The sequence below is a fragment of the Ornithodoros turicata genome, chromosome 1 (genome assembly GCF_037126465.1).
Source record: "Ornithodoros turicata isolate Travis chromosome 1, ASM3712646v1, whole genome shotgun sequence".
Taxonomy (NCBI): domain Eukaryota; kingdom Metazoa; phylum Arthropoda; class Arachnida; order Ixodida; family Argasidae; genus Ornithodoros; species Ornithodoros turicata.
In genome coordinates this window covers 2,066,630-2,084,213 of record NC_088201.1, presented here as the reverse complement: position 1 = coordinate 2,084,213, position 17,584 = coordinate 2,066,630, and the positions used below count along the sequence as shown (strand labels likewise).

General features: G+C 44.8%; 1 protein-coding gene across 2 annotated transcripts in view; it reads right to left on the bottom strand.

Moving 5' to 3' along the window:
- The window catches only part of LOC135377290 (glycerol-3-phosphate acyltransferase 1, mitochondrial-like), a 64,851-nt gene that overhangs the window by 43,177 nt on the left and 4,090 nt on the right, over nucleotides 1-17,584 (bottom strand). Inside the window, exon 1 of one of the 2 annotated variants that reach the window (XM_064609609.1) lies at nucleotides 6,522-6,732. The exons of the other annotated variant lie outside the window; for it this stretch is intronic. Coding sequence (XP_064465679.1) covers nucleotides 6,522-6,568 — 47 coding nt within the window. The 5' untranslated portion in view covers nucleotides 6,569-6,732. Of the gene's footprint in view, nucleotides 1-6,521; nucleotides 6,733-17,584 lie in introns of those variants that run through there. 2 annotated transcript variants of the gene reach the window in all.

The following is a 17,584-nucleotide window of genomic DNA, read 5'->3' as shown; positions in this document are numbered from 1 at the left end:
TGAGTCAAAGTCAGAACTACACAATCCTGGAATGTAGAAATGGGTCAGAAAGCAGTCTGTGTGGCCAACAGATCAGCATTTACTCCAATCAGCGCCATTGCTAAAATGCACATGGCCCTAGACTCGAATGCCCGTTGCTCTTTTTGCATTTGAGAAGAGTGTGGTTTCAGTTTTGGCTAATTTGCATAGCAAAATTTAGCAATTTATATCTCAAAGTATACTTTGTGGTGCTGATTGAAGTCTGTTGGCCACACAGACTGCTTTCCGGCCCGTTTCTGGATTCCAGGATTGTGTAGTTCTGACTTTGGCTCATTTGCATATCAAAATTATAGGATTTATATCTCAAAGTGCAAATCTTAAAAAAAAAGAGGGTAGATTTAAATAATGATTGCATCCAATTTTGCTGTCTCACATTTTCTCAAGAACTTGTAATTAAAAAGTTCATTCACAAATTCCAGGTAATTACACGTCCAGCAGTTTTATGCTTCTTCCCACAGGATGCCCGTCTGGCCGCATAACCTGCCTGCAAAAAATGGCATCAGTTCTGCTCTCACAACTTTAAAAAAAAACCTGCGAAGGATTTAAAAAAAAAACTGTATATGAAATCCTAATGTCTAGGAAGCATATCAGTAGTGGAAGTTATTGGAAATCATCGATAGTTAGTTTTTAAAAAATCGCACACAAATATTAAGACTTGGAGTACTGCACTCCTCAACTTACAGGCCTTCTATCTTGGTAACTATTCAGGGCACGGAGATGTTTTTTTCCCTGACACATTGTCGATGTTGCGATGTGTTGCCTGCTTACTTCCTGAGGCTCAAAGCCGAACCATTTGTAAAATTTTTACACTTTTTCTGCATCTCGCCACTTTTCTTAAAATGAGTGCATGATTGAGTGATGATCGAAACATGATTGGTATCCTTCCGTTTGCCTCAAAACGCCCTTTCTACTTGTACCAAGCACTATGTCGTGTGATCAGAAAAAGGGCTTCCAGCGCGCATTTGAATAAGGGTGGTCTTGCAAAACAAACTATATTTTATGGGCAAATTTCACGTACAGACATGTCTCGCTTATCCGGAGTTCAGATATCCGGAAACCTCATTATTCGGACTACATTACCAGCAACGAACCTGCTACCATTGGATTTTGTCTCGGTCATCCGGAATTCATTATCCGTATCCAGACAGCAAGTACGGGGAACAATCTTCCAGGACCCATGTTATTCTGATTCGCTTATCCGGAAAAGTGTCAACGTCCTCTGTCCCTGGTATGTGCTGTGTTCGAATTAGGAAAAGGGTCGCATGTCACGGGGCCATTCTGTAGTGTTTGACCTTCGTTTCTTCTGAGGCCACTCCTTTTTGGTGCGTGCGGGCACACGGAGATAGTAGACGATAAGCGAAAGAGGTGCACTGCACCCACGGAGCGCAAGAAATCCACACGTCAATGTGAACATCAACATCCAGGCCGTCTGAAAGCATCGCCTGTCTTTTTGCCTCTGCCAAGGGCATTTGCAAGAAGACAAAAACATATGCGCGGGACCAACTTTCTCAGACATCGTCCTTTATTGAACAGCCGGGTGACGCAGCTGGTGCTGCGGCTGCGACGAAAATACTGTCACACGCGTGCCTGCTAATTTCAAGAAGCTCACTACGCACAAATTTTTCAAGTAGCGATCTTTTCCTTGTTTCCTTTTCTGGAGCTATAAAGAGCTGTCCCAAATTTTTCGGATTTAAACCAGAAGTATGCCTGGTCCGGTTATCCGGACAAAAAGGGACCACTCCCGAGGTGTCCGGATAATCGAGACATGACTGTATTCGCCAATTTACGACATTGTGCATATTACTCACGGGCGATGTCCATGATGAGCTAAGGTTGTGCAAAAAGAAAGAAAGGTCAGTTTCAGAAATGGGCAAAGTTCAGCTGTCAACATTGGAGGCACCCTAACCCCAACCACTTGTGTGGGCAGAGTGTCAAAAGCATTAGTCGTCTTTTATTGCAGTACAGACGAGTGTGGCGTGCGGGGTTACAAGGGTCAATGCAAAGGAACTAATGAACTTAAAAGTTGTTACAGCAGAACTCAAAAATCAATCGGAGGCCTCCGAAATTCGAGCAGACAGTATTTACCAGAAGGTGGGGCTCAGACCCCTTTTCAATAAAAGCAACTGACAAAGAGTACGCCGGAAAAGCTCAGAGTGACTGGGTAGTGTTTGGTCCTAATCTCCGAGTAATATCGCAATGGATGGAACGTCCTTTGCCGCTTTTAACAGGGATTCCAAACGGCAGTTTTTAAAATAGAAAATACGAAAACCAACCTGTCCAAGAACTATCTAACAACTGTTGATAGCAAAGTCCTTTTACAAACTCCTTCCATGTCTCAACTACGCGCCAAGGTCAACTTATCATACCCCGCCATCTGACAGATTGCATTGCATCTGACCAGCATTTTCAACACGGTGGCTCTTAGCTGACGCATAAACAACGACTCAGCAGAGTTAAGTGCATAATAGACTCGTATATATTCTCACTGGTTTCTCCGTCCGGTCCTCGTGACTTATGGGATAATATCTTCATGATATTGAGAGCTCCGCTACACTCCCGTTTAATGCATTTAATATACGGTACAAGAGTTAGTTTATGGTCAAGAATCAGCCCGAGAAATCTGTGCTTCTTTTGAACTCGGAGTTGGTGTCCACTTAGTTTAAATTCAGGATTTGGCGGGTAACCACGCTTACAGAAAAATATGACGCACGCGGTCCTCTCGGTGGAGAAGCGAAATATCCGTACCTATCTCCATCTCGTCCAGGACAAAGACCAAGTCCCCTTCAATCACTTGCATATCACTAAGTTTCATCTTTGGGACCCTGACTACCTCATACAGGATTCCAAGCTGAAACAAGAGATGCTCAAGACGAAATATCAGTGTTCTGCTTGAATTGAGACCCTTTACAATTAGTGTCAGATATATATACAGGGTGTCCCACCAAAAAAGGGTCAGGGGCTAATGAAAAAACAGAGTGATCTACACAAATGGAACCAACTGTACGTGCTTGGCTGTTGTGTGGTCTATCCAAAAATATATTTTTCATCGCCACTTGTCAATTAATTAGCGGTAATTAATTTTCCAACTTTTTAATTATCGGTTTTAGCTCTCAGATGTCAATGAGGAAGTTGTAGTACATGTTGAAAAAGACGCAAGTGAAGTGGTTCGAGGATGCTACGGCTTGTGGTTTAGTTTTTTTCCCGGGTTTAAAAATTGGTTTCTGAAACCGCGCGCACCACAGAGCGCTTCCCATAATTCGGCGCACGCGTGCGACGATTGCAGTGCACTATGATAGGTGTGCCGTGAAACAGGTGAAATATCTTCCTCTTGTGTGAAGTGGCCCAAGGATGGCCTCCAAGTGCTAATATCAAAGTCAATGTACGCCGAAGGGCGCTGGAATCGTCGCGCGCGGGTGCCGGATTGCCGGGCTTTTAAGCTCGGGAAAAAACGAAACCACAAGCCATAGCGACCTCGAACCACTTCAGTTGTGTCTCTTTCGACATCTACTACAACCTCCTCATTGACATCTGAGAGCTAAAACCGATGATTAAAAAGTTGGAAAATTAATTACCGCTAATTAATTGACAAGGGGCGATGAAAAACATTTTTTTGGATAGACCACACAACTGCCAAGCACACAACTGCCAAGCACGTACAGTTGGTTGCATTTGTGTAAAGCACTCCGTTCTTTTTTTAGCCCCTGGCCCTCTTTCGGTGGGACACCCTGTATATATAGGGAGTGACTTTTTCGGGTTAAATGCCTTTCTCAGATTCGGGGGGTAAAAATCGGGCACTATTTTTAAATCTGTAATTCGGGGAGAAATCGGGCGATAATTGTGCCTTCGGGTGTTATCGGGTGTTTTTGTTTCTCCTCTCGTCTATTAAGTCCTTTCCTAATCTCTCTTTTTTGTTTTTTTGCGGGATCGTGACCTTCCAGGGGTAACCCCCAAGGCATAGACAGTGTTGACACACATGGGTGTATTGTGTATAAAGGGGGGAACGTAAGTGACCCATTCTTACATGTGTTACACGTGGCGACCTTTGTTCGTCTTCAGTGAAAACATCACTCGAGGACTTCATAGTGACTGGAGTTTGGGGAGAAATCGGGTTTAACCCGAATTGGTCGGAGGTCAGTTCGGGGGGAATAACCGGGCGGAATCGGGTTTAACCCGAAAAAGTCACTCCCTATATATATATATATATATGTAGCTGAAATGAAAATTGAAACACAGACTACGAAGGTACGGGAAGTAAGGAAAAAAGGGATAATTTATTTACATTTAAGAGACTTGGAATGCTAAAAGGGTTGTCTACGTTACGGCGGAAGCTCCGTCTTTGTCAGGACATTTTTGTCATAGCCCAAAAAGCATAGCCTGGTCCAGTTTTCATCTCTTTCCCTGTGACATTCTCAAGGAGAGCGACCTAAATAGAACCTAAAATGGATTACCAGTGATAGGATAGGATTTCATGAGAGAAAAGGTTGAGTCCTGTGTCCAGAACCCCTCCCCCCGCACCCAAATGGATAGCAACTGGCTAAAGGCTCGCAGACGTCGCCCCCCCCCCCCCCCCCCAAAGTACTTCGCTGGGACCGCCCCTGATGGCAGTACATGCGAGAGTTCGAGGAACTCATTTGCTTTTCCCTCTCGCACCTTAGCGTGCCCTCAAAGCCAGAGAGGCAGCAAGATACAACAATGTTAAGCAGCGAAAAGAAAAGAAACATGAATGGATAGTTATTGCCTCGCAAATTTTTCTTTGTTTCTTTATGAAATTAAATAAGGCGTCTTAATGCAATTTTCAAAAACTGTTCTCGTTTCCACTCAACTCCCTTAGTGCCAGGCTGCTTTGTGCCATGCCTAAACACCGTACAGCCAATCATAGGCACCAGCTGCGTGGGGGCTTGAGCCCACCGGAACTTTCCCAAGTGGGGCCAGGCCCCCTCCAAGAATCTGCCCAACTGACACTCAACATGAACGTTTCAAGGGATGCCACAAGAATCGCAGGTTTCGTGCACGTGAACGTGAAAACCCAGTAAAAATTAGCCTCACAACATAAAATTCCCATCCTCTGCATATGAGAGGCGTTGTGCCCCCGCACCCTCCGGCAGGTTGAAAACTCTCCACCTATGCAGACGTACTAACTGCCATCGTGCCTGTCGACTGGGATTTGGTTACGTACTTATCTATGCTCGTGCCTTCCACGATCGTCAAAGCAAAGCATATAGTTTAGTTGTCCAATGACATCCATAAGTATAGTTTTTAAAGCGGATAATAAATTTGTCCACCAATATTCACACACAACACGGTCAAACTATTTCACCGATAGTCATCATCAGCGAATGACATCTTTCTCTGCCATGTAGCTCCATCTTGCTCGAGCAAATGACATTCAACGTAACTGTCATTAGTTGGGAATGACATTCGTTTTGCCGTGTGAAAAGGGTATTAGCTGCACGCACGAGCAGCATTCCCTCTGTACATGGAGAAGACACTTCCCTGTCTGTTTGGCACAACTTAAAAAGGCCCTTTTTCGCTGTGTAATGTTCGAATGTTTTTCCGAAGTAATAAGCAGATTTCTCCAGCAATTTCAACATCGTACAATTCTTTGCATTGCATGCAATACCATACAATAAAGTTTTTTTGCAGCAAAAACATATATCGAAGTGCATGCAATTCGTCGTTCCTTTTTCACACTCCAAGAGAGATCACTCCAAGACAGCCGCTGTTCTAATCCCAGCGCAACAGATACTGCGGAGCACTCAACGTGTTCCGATGCCTTCTCAGCACTCTTCACGTGGAACGGAACAACGACTATTTCCTGATAACCCCATGCGGTCACCGCTCCCAACACCAAACACATGCTGTTGCACAACATGCACTTGCGATTCACCACGACCCCCACACATCTGGGTATATGATCGCATACACTGGCTTTCCAACTAGGATGCCAGTGTTGCATCACGCGAATCCTTGAGAGTGCAAAAAAATGTTACCGTGTTCAAGATTATACTTCTCCGTCGAAGCGCATAAAAAAACTCACGAAAGGAAAGTCACACCGCGAAAAGCAATAAAAAGCTCGAGCCGTGCTGCTGAAACAGCCAACACGGTCGTCTGCTACAAATTGCTTATCTTTCTGTCACACACACAAAGAAGAAAGAAAGAAAGAAAGGAAAAGCTGCAAAGTTGGTGTGAATATACAATGATGAAGTACACTACTTTCAAACGTTTCATCTTGGACGAACGATTGAGAGCATGTTCACCCGCATTCCTGTACTCCGTAAATTGAGGAAAAAGTTATCTGACGACGTGAATGGCAGATCATACACGGAACCGCTTGCATGTTGGCCAGTATAGAAGGCCGTTAGGATGCACTTGACCAATCCAAAGTCTTCAACCGATGCTGCATATGCGCTGAACATTGTCAAGCCACCGTTTTAAAAGTGAGGCGAATGGAAGAACACCGTTAATTAACCGTTGCAACTTACCGGACAGCCAAGTACACCGACACAAACACAACCAATGCCGCAATCATGACGGCTTGTCCTTTTTGGCCGATCCTCCCGTTTAGCCAGGCTGTTTCACCACGCGTCGCATCGAATGGCCAGGGAAGACTGCCTTTGATAGGGAAACTCAAGATACGCTGGACGCTCCATACGCCGCGTACGCCGTGAACGAATACAACCAATACAACGTTGTCAACAAAAACGGAAGCGCCACCATGTGGCCGGACCGGATGTACGCCGGGAGGCCACTGATTGGGCATCCATGACGCATGCGTAATGCGGTAGCGTGGAAGCAGATGAAGAGAGATGCCTGCGTGGAGATGGTGGAGATAGAGCGAAATAACAGGTCGACATTACATCAGAAACGTGTACGATTCGTTGGAGGCACCGAATACCGTTGCTATCCAGATAGCGCAAGGACGGCTCGCATTTTGGAATCACCGAAAACACGGTGTTTTGCTGCTTGTTGTTGCCACGCGAGCAGAGTAGTATTCACATGACGTCAACCGCCATGGAGGTCACAGGTGGCCTCCAAGGTATGGCTCCATATCAGTGTTGCCACACCCGTGGGAGGAAAAGTATGGAGATCACTTATTAAAAAGTATGATTCCCATAAAAACCTGTAGATGGCAGTTCAGCATATACAGTCGAACCTCGTTAATATGCCACTCGTCAATAGGTTAATACGACATCCCCGCTTTATGCCCATTTTTCCATTCCCACCCAATGGACCCCGCATGTAACTCATGTTGGTTACTTGTGGCCGCCTCATCCACCGTGTCACGTCATCCATCGTGTCGTTTTGTCTATCGAGCTGCCTCATCCATTCTGAGCTGATTAGATGAGATGCCATATCATCCACCGTCATCCACGGACCGGTGTTTATTCACTGTGCTGTCTTCGTCATTTTTTTTTAATCCATCCGAAATTTTGAATGCCTGGATCGCGCTTGGAGTAAGATACATATTTCGGAGGTTAGTGTTAAGGAATGAGGCCTTGCATATCCAGGAACGAAATATGCAAAACATGCAAATCCGCGATATGGACATCGACATAAAAACAATTACTGCTTAGTGCTTATAAATCCGCGGTGTGGTGATGACGTCCTGAGGACCCAGTGCCAACGAACGGAAGCAGCCGAAGTGATGTTGGCGGTCCGCCAGGTGGAGCAGGGTCTTTGATCTACGCAGATTCCGGTGTTGAGTTTGTTCTCTAGTTCAGAAAATTTGTCACGTATATTCACTCCCGATAAAAAAAAGCTCCCTGACACAATGGAAAAAGAGCCTCGTTGCACGAATTCAGTGTAGTGTTGAACAGGCACGGACGACATTAACTCAGGACACATGCACATTTGAGAAATCTCTTGAGACGAAAATCTCGTCATTCGTGTCACAGCCCTTTGTTCTTGAGCTAGAGCGCGTTGTAAATAAGCGCTGTGGTTATGCGCTTTGTCCTACCTGAAAAGATGGCTGTACGCCGAAATAAATCTTTTAAAATAAAACATTAAAAAAGTCCACGCTTAAAATTCCACCCTCCAAAATCCATTTTCTGAAATAAACCGCTTAAAAATACACTACCTCAAAATAAACGCTGTTAAAATCAATCATGGTTAGGCTTAGGAAGGTAATGGTACACTGTAGTAATGGTAAGGAAGGTAGGAATGAATCACATACAGACAGACAACCTACTTCCGGTGTAACGAAATCCTAGTTCACAGTTGTAGCCCTGGCCTTCCTCCATGCCCAAGCGCGAGGAGTGCACTATTTTCCGCAGCGGACGTAGAGCAGTCTGCTGTCCACCAATCCGGGACGATGGATTTTAAAACATTTATTTCGAAGCGTTTATTCTTCGAAGTTTATTTTTCGGAGTTTATTTCGACAGCGTAGATTTTCTCACGATTTATACTGAACAGTTTATTTTGCAAGTTTGATCTTTAAGAGATTTATTGTTGAACGTTTTATTTTTACACATTTATTTCGGCGTCATCCCGAAAAGATCTGTCAATCAAGTCCCTTTCACAGACGCGACAGTGCTGTGGTGGAAACACAGGAATATATTGTTAATTGAAAAACCATTTCCCGTCTCTACTTATCGAAGTGGGGAGATGTGAGTGCATCATACTCGAGAGAATGCCTTTGGAGCGGTCGCTTCTGTTGGGGAGCTAAAGTGTATCCTCATCCACCGTCATCCAACGTTGGATAAGCTTATATACACTCTTAAAAATGAACTTCACCACATAGCACGCTCCTAGCCAACCATCATCCCGAATGACAACGTTCTCGGCCCTGATTTGTTGAAAACGGGAGGAGGAGCCTATTTTGTGCCCATTATGCACGGCACAAAATAGGCTCCTCCTCCCGTTTTCAACAAATCTAGGGCGAGAACGTTGTCATTCGGGATGATGGTTGGCTAGGAGCGTGCTATGTGGTGAAGTTCATTTTTAAGAGTGTAGTGACCCTAGGGTGCCTCATGATGCCCTTGTCTGATGTGTTGATTGATGCGTCAGATTGAGAAATACACTAAGCAAATGTCTTTGTCACACTTTTGGGGAAAAAAAAATCGAGGGTTATTCATGATTTTCAAATGTCTCATCATTCGTATTCCTTCACCAGCTTACGTAAGTTTCTACTTTTCGAAGCTTACGTAAACGACAAGATTCGTAGCACGTGGTATTCGTTACCACAACAATTCGCTTTACGACCAAAACCCGCGGGATACCCGCGGTGGTCATATTAACGAGTTTTAACCGTAATTTGCTTAATCAACGCCGTTTTTAAGCCAGAATTTCGTGTCTGGCATTTTCTATTTCGCTTTTCGCATCGAAACGACGGAAATACGTGATGGCGAAAGTTAATGGGGAGCTGCGCAGAATGGCTTAACTCTAGCAGGTTTGAATCCTAGCGCCTGCTGTGCTGTCTGGGAAGAACCGAGCAACAAGCCGGCAGGCACCCCCCACCACCTGTTCGTCGGTGCCAATGCGCCGGCAACTGCGCGAGATGCATCACCAGACAAATCAATATATCAGCGATCTAACCACGATGATTGTTTCTGCATCGTGTGATAAGTACGAACAGGCTTCCGAGCCACGAGTGATACAAAAAATTATACTGACAGTAATTTTTTAACACGCACACCACGAAGCACACCACATGAAATTAAAAATTCGTGTTCTTTTTTCTTTTTACTCGAGATTGGCGCATCGGGCTTCGAGTTGCAGCTTTTTTTTTTTTTTTTAACCCGTGTCCAAAAATTTGATAGCGTTAGCGCAGTCTAGCTGGAACGGCAGATGGAAACTGCGAGTAATTTTGAACTCTCTTATCACGACCGTACGTACCTAATTAAATGCGTATTTTGCGGTAAACTGCGGTATCCCGCAAGGATAACTCCTCCGGCGGGAGATCACTGCGAAGGTGAACACGTTAATCTTGAACTTCTTCCGGAAGAACCAGAAACACCTATTTATCGCACGACGTGGTGAGGAGGCCAAAATGCAGAGGGTGGGTGGAGCAGTCGCCCATGCGCAAAAACATACAGTTCGTTGTTTGCATTGAGGGTAATACCTTAGGCATATAAAAACCGAGTTGATTCACCGGGGCGCGCCCTCTATAGTCATGTACTGGCTGTACTTTCGCGGTAAAAAATACCGAATGGGGGAGAGGAAGTGGAGTAGAGGGAAAGGGCAAGTGGGTGAGGGGTGGACGGGCACACAGAGGGGAAGACAAAAATTTTACTTTACACACTGTTGTGTGTATACAGGGTGTCCCAGCTAAATGCGAACAGATTAAATATATATATATATATCACTTTTTCTGAGATGAAATCAATTGCAATATAGCATATGCTGGAGCACTCCTTAGGAGGCCATTAGCAAACTTTTAAGACAATTAATTAACTTTCAATAATTAATTATAAAACCTACGAAGTTGTCCCAATGAGAACATCTCAGCCCTTCGGTCCCCTGATACCGGAGCCGTTTTCTGAACAAAAATCCGTTCAATAGATCGTCCGCAAAAAAATTGGTGAAGGAACACTTTTTTTTCTTTATTTTGTTCATTGCGCATCTTCGGAGACGCGTCTTTCCTTCACTCCCAATGTGAGAGGGTGAAGGAGCACAGTGCCGCCTCACGCGTCGAAGATGAGCTTTAACTTGCGGAAACGAAACAAAAACAAATTTATCGGGTGACTCTATCGGAACTGCACTTATCTTGGATTGCATTTTCTGTTTTCTTTTAATCTTATTCCAGGACGCAAGAGGCGATAGTGTGCTCTTTCACCCTCTCACATTGTGGGTGAAGGAAAGTCGCGTCTCGGAAGATGCGCAATGAACAAAATAAAGACAAAATGGTGTTCCTTCACCGATTTTTTGCCGACGATCTATCGAACGAATGTTTGTTCTGAAAACAGCTCCGGAATCAGGAGACCTAAGGGACCAGATGTTCTCATTGGGACAACTTCGTAGCTTTTATAATGAAAAAGTTAATTATTGAAAGTTAATTAAGGAGTCTTAACTTAGTAGTCTGCTAATTCCCTCCTAAGGAGTGCCTTTCAGCACATGCTATATTGCAACTGATTTAATCTCTGAAGAAGTGATTAATATATTTTAAAAAATATGTTCGCATTTAGCTGGGACACCCTATATATTTCTCGTATGTGAAGTAAAATTTCCAACTGTGTTTGAGACTCGGTGTTCCCTAGTCTCGGTGTTTTATATCATGCATCATCTTCACCAGCTCGCATGCTTCTTAGCCATTTTTTTTTTTTTTCATTGTTATATCGTAGAGTTCTGTTGATGTACTGAAGGTCGCTGTTATACTGTGTCATATCTGTCGTTCCGACGATTCGTGATGCAAGCAGAAATGATTCACAATGTAAATTTGAACGCGGAGAGCCCAAAAAGTGCAGGTACAATTTTGACATAGCAACAACTAAACGCGCTTGTAGGCTGGCGGCAAACGCATGTGGGACCAGCTGCTCTCGGCCGCGCCGCTTTTTGCAACGCATGTGTGGCAACGTTTTTTTAATTTTCACGATTTATCCACAGTGAACTGGACCAAGTGACAATTTTTATGCGTAATTTTAGCGCACGTTACGTCCTCCAACGCCTAATTCAGCTCCCAAACACTCTTTTTGTTTGTTTCATCTCGATTACGAACTGCGTACTTTACCTTGTACGACCTTCTCCGGGATCTTTCGTACCGCCAAGGGCAAATTAACGCTTTGTTTCTAGGTGATGTTTTGGCTCTGGTCTGTGTTATTTTTTTCTGCACTGACGACAATAGCAAAATATGTAAAAGTTCATGTCCTAATCCTATGTACCGCATACAGACCACATAATAAGATGGCTGATACGGACGTACATATTTTCGTTTCTTTTAACACTTTTACATCAATGTTAACTAACATAGTGTAAAAAAAACATTAGTTTTGTTGTTTTCGTTAGTGCGTTTTCTTTCTGCGCTCAAAAAAAAAACAGGAAATGACAATGAAATAATAAATTCAATGTTATAAAGCAGCGATTTGCAGTTGCGTGCACTCCTACTGTCCATGTAGGGCTATTTACGCGAAAGAAAGCTATGTAAACTGGCACGTCTCCAAGCGATAGATAAGCTGCAGACGACGCACTAAATATAGCTGCATCAATTCCATCGTGGTTCGCAGACCGATTCTCAAGCTTCTTTGCTCCCCCGAACCCATTTTGACATTCCTCAAAGCGTTATTCCCTCCATAGGGGGATTCACTTCTGCGCGAGACAATAGAGAAAGCTCGTTCGCCCACCGCTCAGAAACGGCGTAAACTATCGTCAAAACAGAAGTACCGTATTTTCACGCGTATTAGCCGCAGGAGTCGTTTTTAGACACATTTTGAAATTTTTTTTGCAGATAAGCCGCGGGTAATACGACGCGACTGCTTTGTACGCTAAACCAGTGATGCACATACAAAATCAATAGAGACTTTATCGGTATGAAAACGGGTATCATTTATTCGACAGAAAAAAGGCTAACATCAGAAATATTACAGAGCGGCTCACTAAGACATGTTCCAGAAGACATGATTCACTGTCACCGCGTGGGGGAATGCATCAGGAGGGTCAGACCACTCGAATATGGACTCGTCCCTGTTCGGTATTGTTCTTGCAATGGCAGGGCGGTCCTGTTCCGAAAAACATGACGCACTGTCTGCCCTTTCGTTTCATCCAGGGTATTGGGAAGATACCAGGGAAAGGTAGTCATCAGATAAGCCGCACCCGCGCATAAGCCGCAGAGCGTCCGTGAAAACAAAAAATCTCGCATAAGCCGCGGCTAATACGCGTGAAAATACGGTACTGGCGTGTTCTCCTTGCTTTACCCTCGTCAATGACACATTTTGTAGAATTCCGGGACTATCCGTCGATTTGTATTGAGCCCGAATTCGCAAATATTTTAGTGCGCGACACTCTATCGAGATGGCAGCACACGTTCGAGACGCGCCAAACTTTAATTTATTAAAAATCGACGGCTCAACCTTCTCCTCTAAAAAATACGTCACTGACTAGAGAAAAGCCAAGATAACACGCCAGTACCAATCTTATGATGATTGTTTAGAGCGTTTACGTGTCTTGTGCGAACGAAAATTACCCATAGATTTCTGAAGAAGTGATTCCCTCTTAACTCCTTTCGTTGCCACATATATAACTCCCTTTTGGAGAGTACAATTACTTTCAAAAAAGGAGTCTCCGCACTCCCTTTAGGGAGCGAGGTTACGCTCTAACAGTGTTGTACCCGCTACCCGAAAAAGGTAGCGCAATACCGATACGCGCTACCTGAGCAAAAAGTAACGAAATCCCGATATCGTTACACGTACCTAAAAGTAGCGGAATACCGCTACCGTTACCCGTAAAAAGTAACGCGATACTTCATGCGCTACTTTTTAGGAAAGAAACAAATAGTATCGTTGATGATGTACTTCAAACGTCTTAAAATAATAAAATAAAACGATATCTCAAAATAATAAATCGACGTCCAATGGAGGTTACACGTAGGTTGCCTGAAAGCTAAAATTTTGAAAACCGTTCTTTTACAGATTTACTAAAGCCTACTCGGTATCCTGCATATCTTTTTCTCTTCCTCTAAAGCAAATAAAGCACAAAGCAAGTCTACCGATAAAAGGCTCAGCAGCTTTGTCACAAAAAGAACTCGGATTGCCCGGAACGAGAAGTTGGTAAACATACCATGGTGTGCTTTTTCAAATTGGACGTTGACTTCCTTGACGCACAGATAAATCTTTCCCACGGAGGCGCATAGTAGACATCTGAACACCACGCTACTGTTTTGTACTGTAGCAGGCCATGGTCCCTCCATTGCAGCGGACAAGAAATGGCAACTGTCAAGCACCTGAGCGTACGTGGTGCAATGTCATGTGGAATGTCATGACTCATAGCTAGCGATGACGGCTCCAGAATGGAGTGACGTCAGTTTGCAGACAATGCACCAAATCTTCAAGAAGGTTCATCCCAAATAGGGAACACGTGGAGGACACATCCTCTTTGTAAGATAACGGCCTCGCTGTGCCCTCCTTTCGGCTACTTGCCCGGTCTTTCCAGAATGAGTTGTGATATCGGGCAGCTTGATCGAAGGCAGGCAGAGCGGAGGTTTGATGATTGGTCGAAGTCGAGTTGTCGGGAACCCCAGCTCGGAAAATAGCGGTAGCGCTCAAAGATTGCGCTACCGCAAATTTGTAGCGGAAATACTTCTTTCGTTACCAGTTTAAAAAAGTAGCGCGATCTCTACTCCGCTACCGAAAAAAGTAACGGATACGGTAGCGCCGTTACTAGTAGCGGCGCTACGTACAACACTGCGCTCTAACCCCTACTGGAGAGTAATATTACTCTCCGGCAGGGATAAAGGGAGTTATGCTACTCCCTTGATGGAGTGAGGAGACCCCTTTTTTGAGAGTAATTGTACTCTCCAAAAGGGAGTTATATATGTGGCAAGAAAAAGGGGTTAAAGTACACCCTTTTTTTAAGAGTGTATAGACTCCAAAGTAATCCACATATAAAAAAATAGGTGTTCCCAAGTCTTGCTTCCGTCCTATTGGTTGTCATTTCCCCGATAGCACCTTCGAATTCCTCCCCGGTTGATTACCCCTGCACTACCACGTGAAACACACGTTTTCGTCTAAAAAATGACTTTTGCACAGCATCTATCTGAGTGGTAACTCGAGATGCTTACAAAGTGGAGTTTGGAGAACTGCAGAAACCAGGATTCCATAACAAAGGCCATTCATAAAATAATGCACTATGTCGGTTGTCGCGTTCGAGTGAAATTCGAGGTTTTGGCGAGCTTTCCGCCGCGTTGTATATTTAAATGCTGGAAAAAATAAGTTATGACAATCTTTTTACATGAAGATGCACCAATGATCCCGCCCAGACGTGCTGATGTAAAATTGCAATAAATGTATGGAAGCACTCTAAATAATCGCACGCTGACAAAAGAATCCATGTAATATATTCCACCAATGGGGCGCGGACAACAGCTCACCGGACATAAGCTCACCGGGGGCGGACAAAAGCTCACCAGAGAGACTGAGCAGGGTTAGGTCAGGAGAGCCTTTTACGTATTTCACACGTTGGTGCGGTGAGCTTTTGTCGACCCCCGGGTGAGCTTTTGTCCCGGAACCTCCACCATACCCTGGAGAACATGTGACATAGCCCTGTAGCCTTCAACAGCTTCGTCGTCCGCATTAGCAAAAAAGATAAACTTTCGGTCTACTGTTTGTGATGTCTATATTTAGAGACACGATATCGTCTAGTGTCAGGCAACGAAACACATATTTTTTCCGTCCGTGTATATGAGCGCTATAGACCTCTCTCTGTTTACAAACAAATGACATCAGATGGTACAACAGCGCCGCCAACTTGGTAGACTGGAACTACTATAGCACACAATGTCCCAAGAAAGCCACGTTTAAATATAGCTTTTCGTACTGTAAGGTTTTTATGCAATTCCTTGTATATTATTTGTTGTATGACCTTGTTCTGCTCAATTCTACCGGTAGCCCTATCTTTTTGGTAGCCCTTTCTAAAGATGGCTACCGGGCTCTTCCATGTTCAGCATCTTCAGAAGCCTGACCGTGTATTAACACGAGCGACATCCTCACGGAATATTCTAGTGGAAGAAAAACGAAAACACTGCTCACAGAGCCGAAGTTCCATCCCGTGTTATGTTGAGCATTCACACGGTGCGGCATATCGAGAATGGCGTATTGCGCGTTTAGCAGCCGACACTTAGCAGACGACACAGTCAGCGTGTTTTCCTGTCGTCTGCTACGGAATATCTTGTGGCTGTGTAGCAGGATATTCCCCACGGTTATAGTAGTGCAAGTGAAGACACGACGTTGAGCGCTCACGCGACAGCAGAAAGCTTGACGTTTTTCGATTCGCATCTCCCGGGGGGAATGTCGCTCGTGTGAATACACGGATAGGGTCGCAAAATGTTCTCAAAAGAGCGACCTAATACATTCTGTGTATATTGGCATCGAGGCGGAAGACTAGTAACAATCCTAATTGCGATCCCAATGAAGGCTTCTGAGGGATGTTTTGCATTGGCAGTTCCGTGGGACTGCCTGCCTAGGACTAGTTCATCCTGCCCTTCGTTTTTAGGGCGAGAGCAGTACTATTTTTGAAATGTGATGTGGCTTGAGTCATCCTATACATCTTCTGGCGAACTACTTTTAAACGCATTGATTGCAGACGACACCGCCCATGCATGGGCGCTGAACTCCATTGAGGACTGGACGGACGAAAATGCTGGTGTGTTTGCCGGAGCCATATTTGTGCCAGACGGGGCCGCCAGTCATTTCAAGAACCGGTATCAGCGGTACGAGTTCCAGAAAAGATCGCACGTGACGGAATGGATATTTTCCACCACGGGTCACGGCAAGAGCTCGGCTGATGGGATTGGTGGATTGATAAAGCACATGGATTCCCTGCACAACTTACGGGCCCAGGCACCATCACTTACAAGTTCTGCTGCAGACGTTGAGCGCCCGTGCTCACGTGACAGCAGAAAGCTATGGCGGTTTTCGCATCTTCCGCTTCTGGGGAAATGTCGCTCGTGTGAATACACGGTGAGGTGCACGGGTTTCTCTCGGAGTACACGCGGTGTCTCTATACTAAGTCCCAGAAACAAACCACATTCCGCACGTGACATTGATACGACGTTGAGTTTCAAGAAGATGCAACCCTTGGGTGGGGGTCCCTCAATTCATCTCCTCCGACGATACCGATACGTCAAAGTAGGTAGCATTCCATGTGTGGAAAGACGAAAACTCGGAAAGAAAAACTGCTGTCCCTTCAGCGCGCAGAGCTGCATTGTCGCACAGAACAAAAGTTGTTTGGTTTAGTTTTCTGGTCGTTGCTTGCACTGTTTCATTCATCGGTGATTTGAACGGCAAAATACGGGTGCAGCTCAGCGACCCATTCTCAGCAAATTCTCCGCAAGTGAACGCGGGGTCGGCTAGTTCAGTGATTCAGTGTTTCACCGCTGTGGCAGAAAACGCGACGAGGGGTGTACCTATCATACCGACACCACGCGGCGTTTAGAGGAAACCGTCAACAGTGTGGATCGGCACGGGCAATTCGCATTACATGCTTTACGTTCGGTGCGTTCTCCCTGCATGGTGGTCTTTGGTACAAACATGGTAACACAAAATGAACATTCTGTGAGAGGTAAAACGATATACAGTGCACGACCTACTAGATTATAACGACCATGTCGTGGCACCTCTTCCCAGCGCCGCATTTTTGGAAGGTAGCGGTGGCGCTACTCACCGTCCCAGTTTTTGCTTCCTCAACTTATGCGATACATAACTTAAAAACCCGAGACTAGGGGACAAAAAACGACAAACACAAACAAGGTCTCAATGAGACCTCTTGAGACCTTGTTTGTGTTTGTCGTTTTTTGTCCCCTAGTCTCGGGTTTTTAAGTTATGGATCTATACCACCAGCTCGCTTGCTACCTCTCTATCCTCTCGTTCTGCGATACTTTGTACTTCAGCTAATCTGAGTA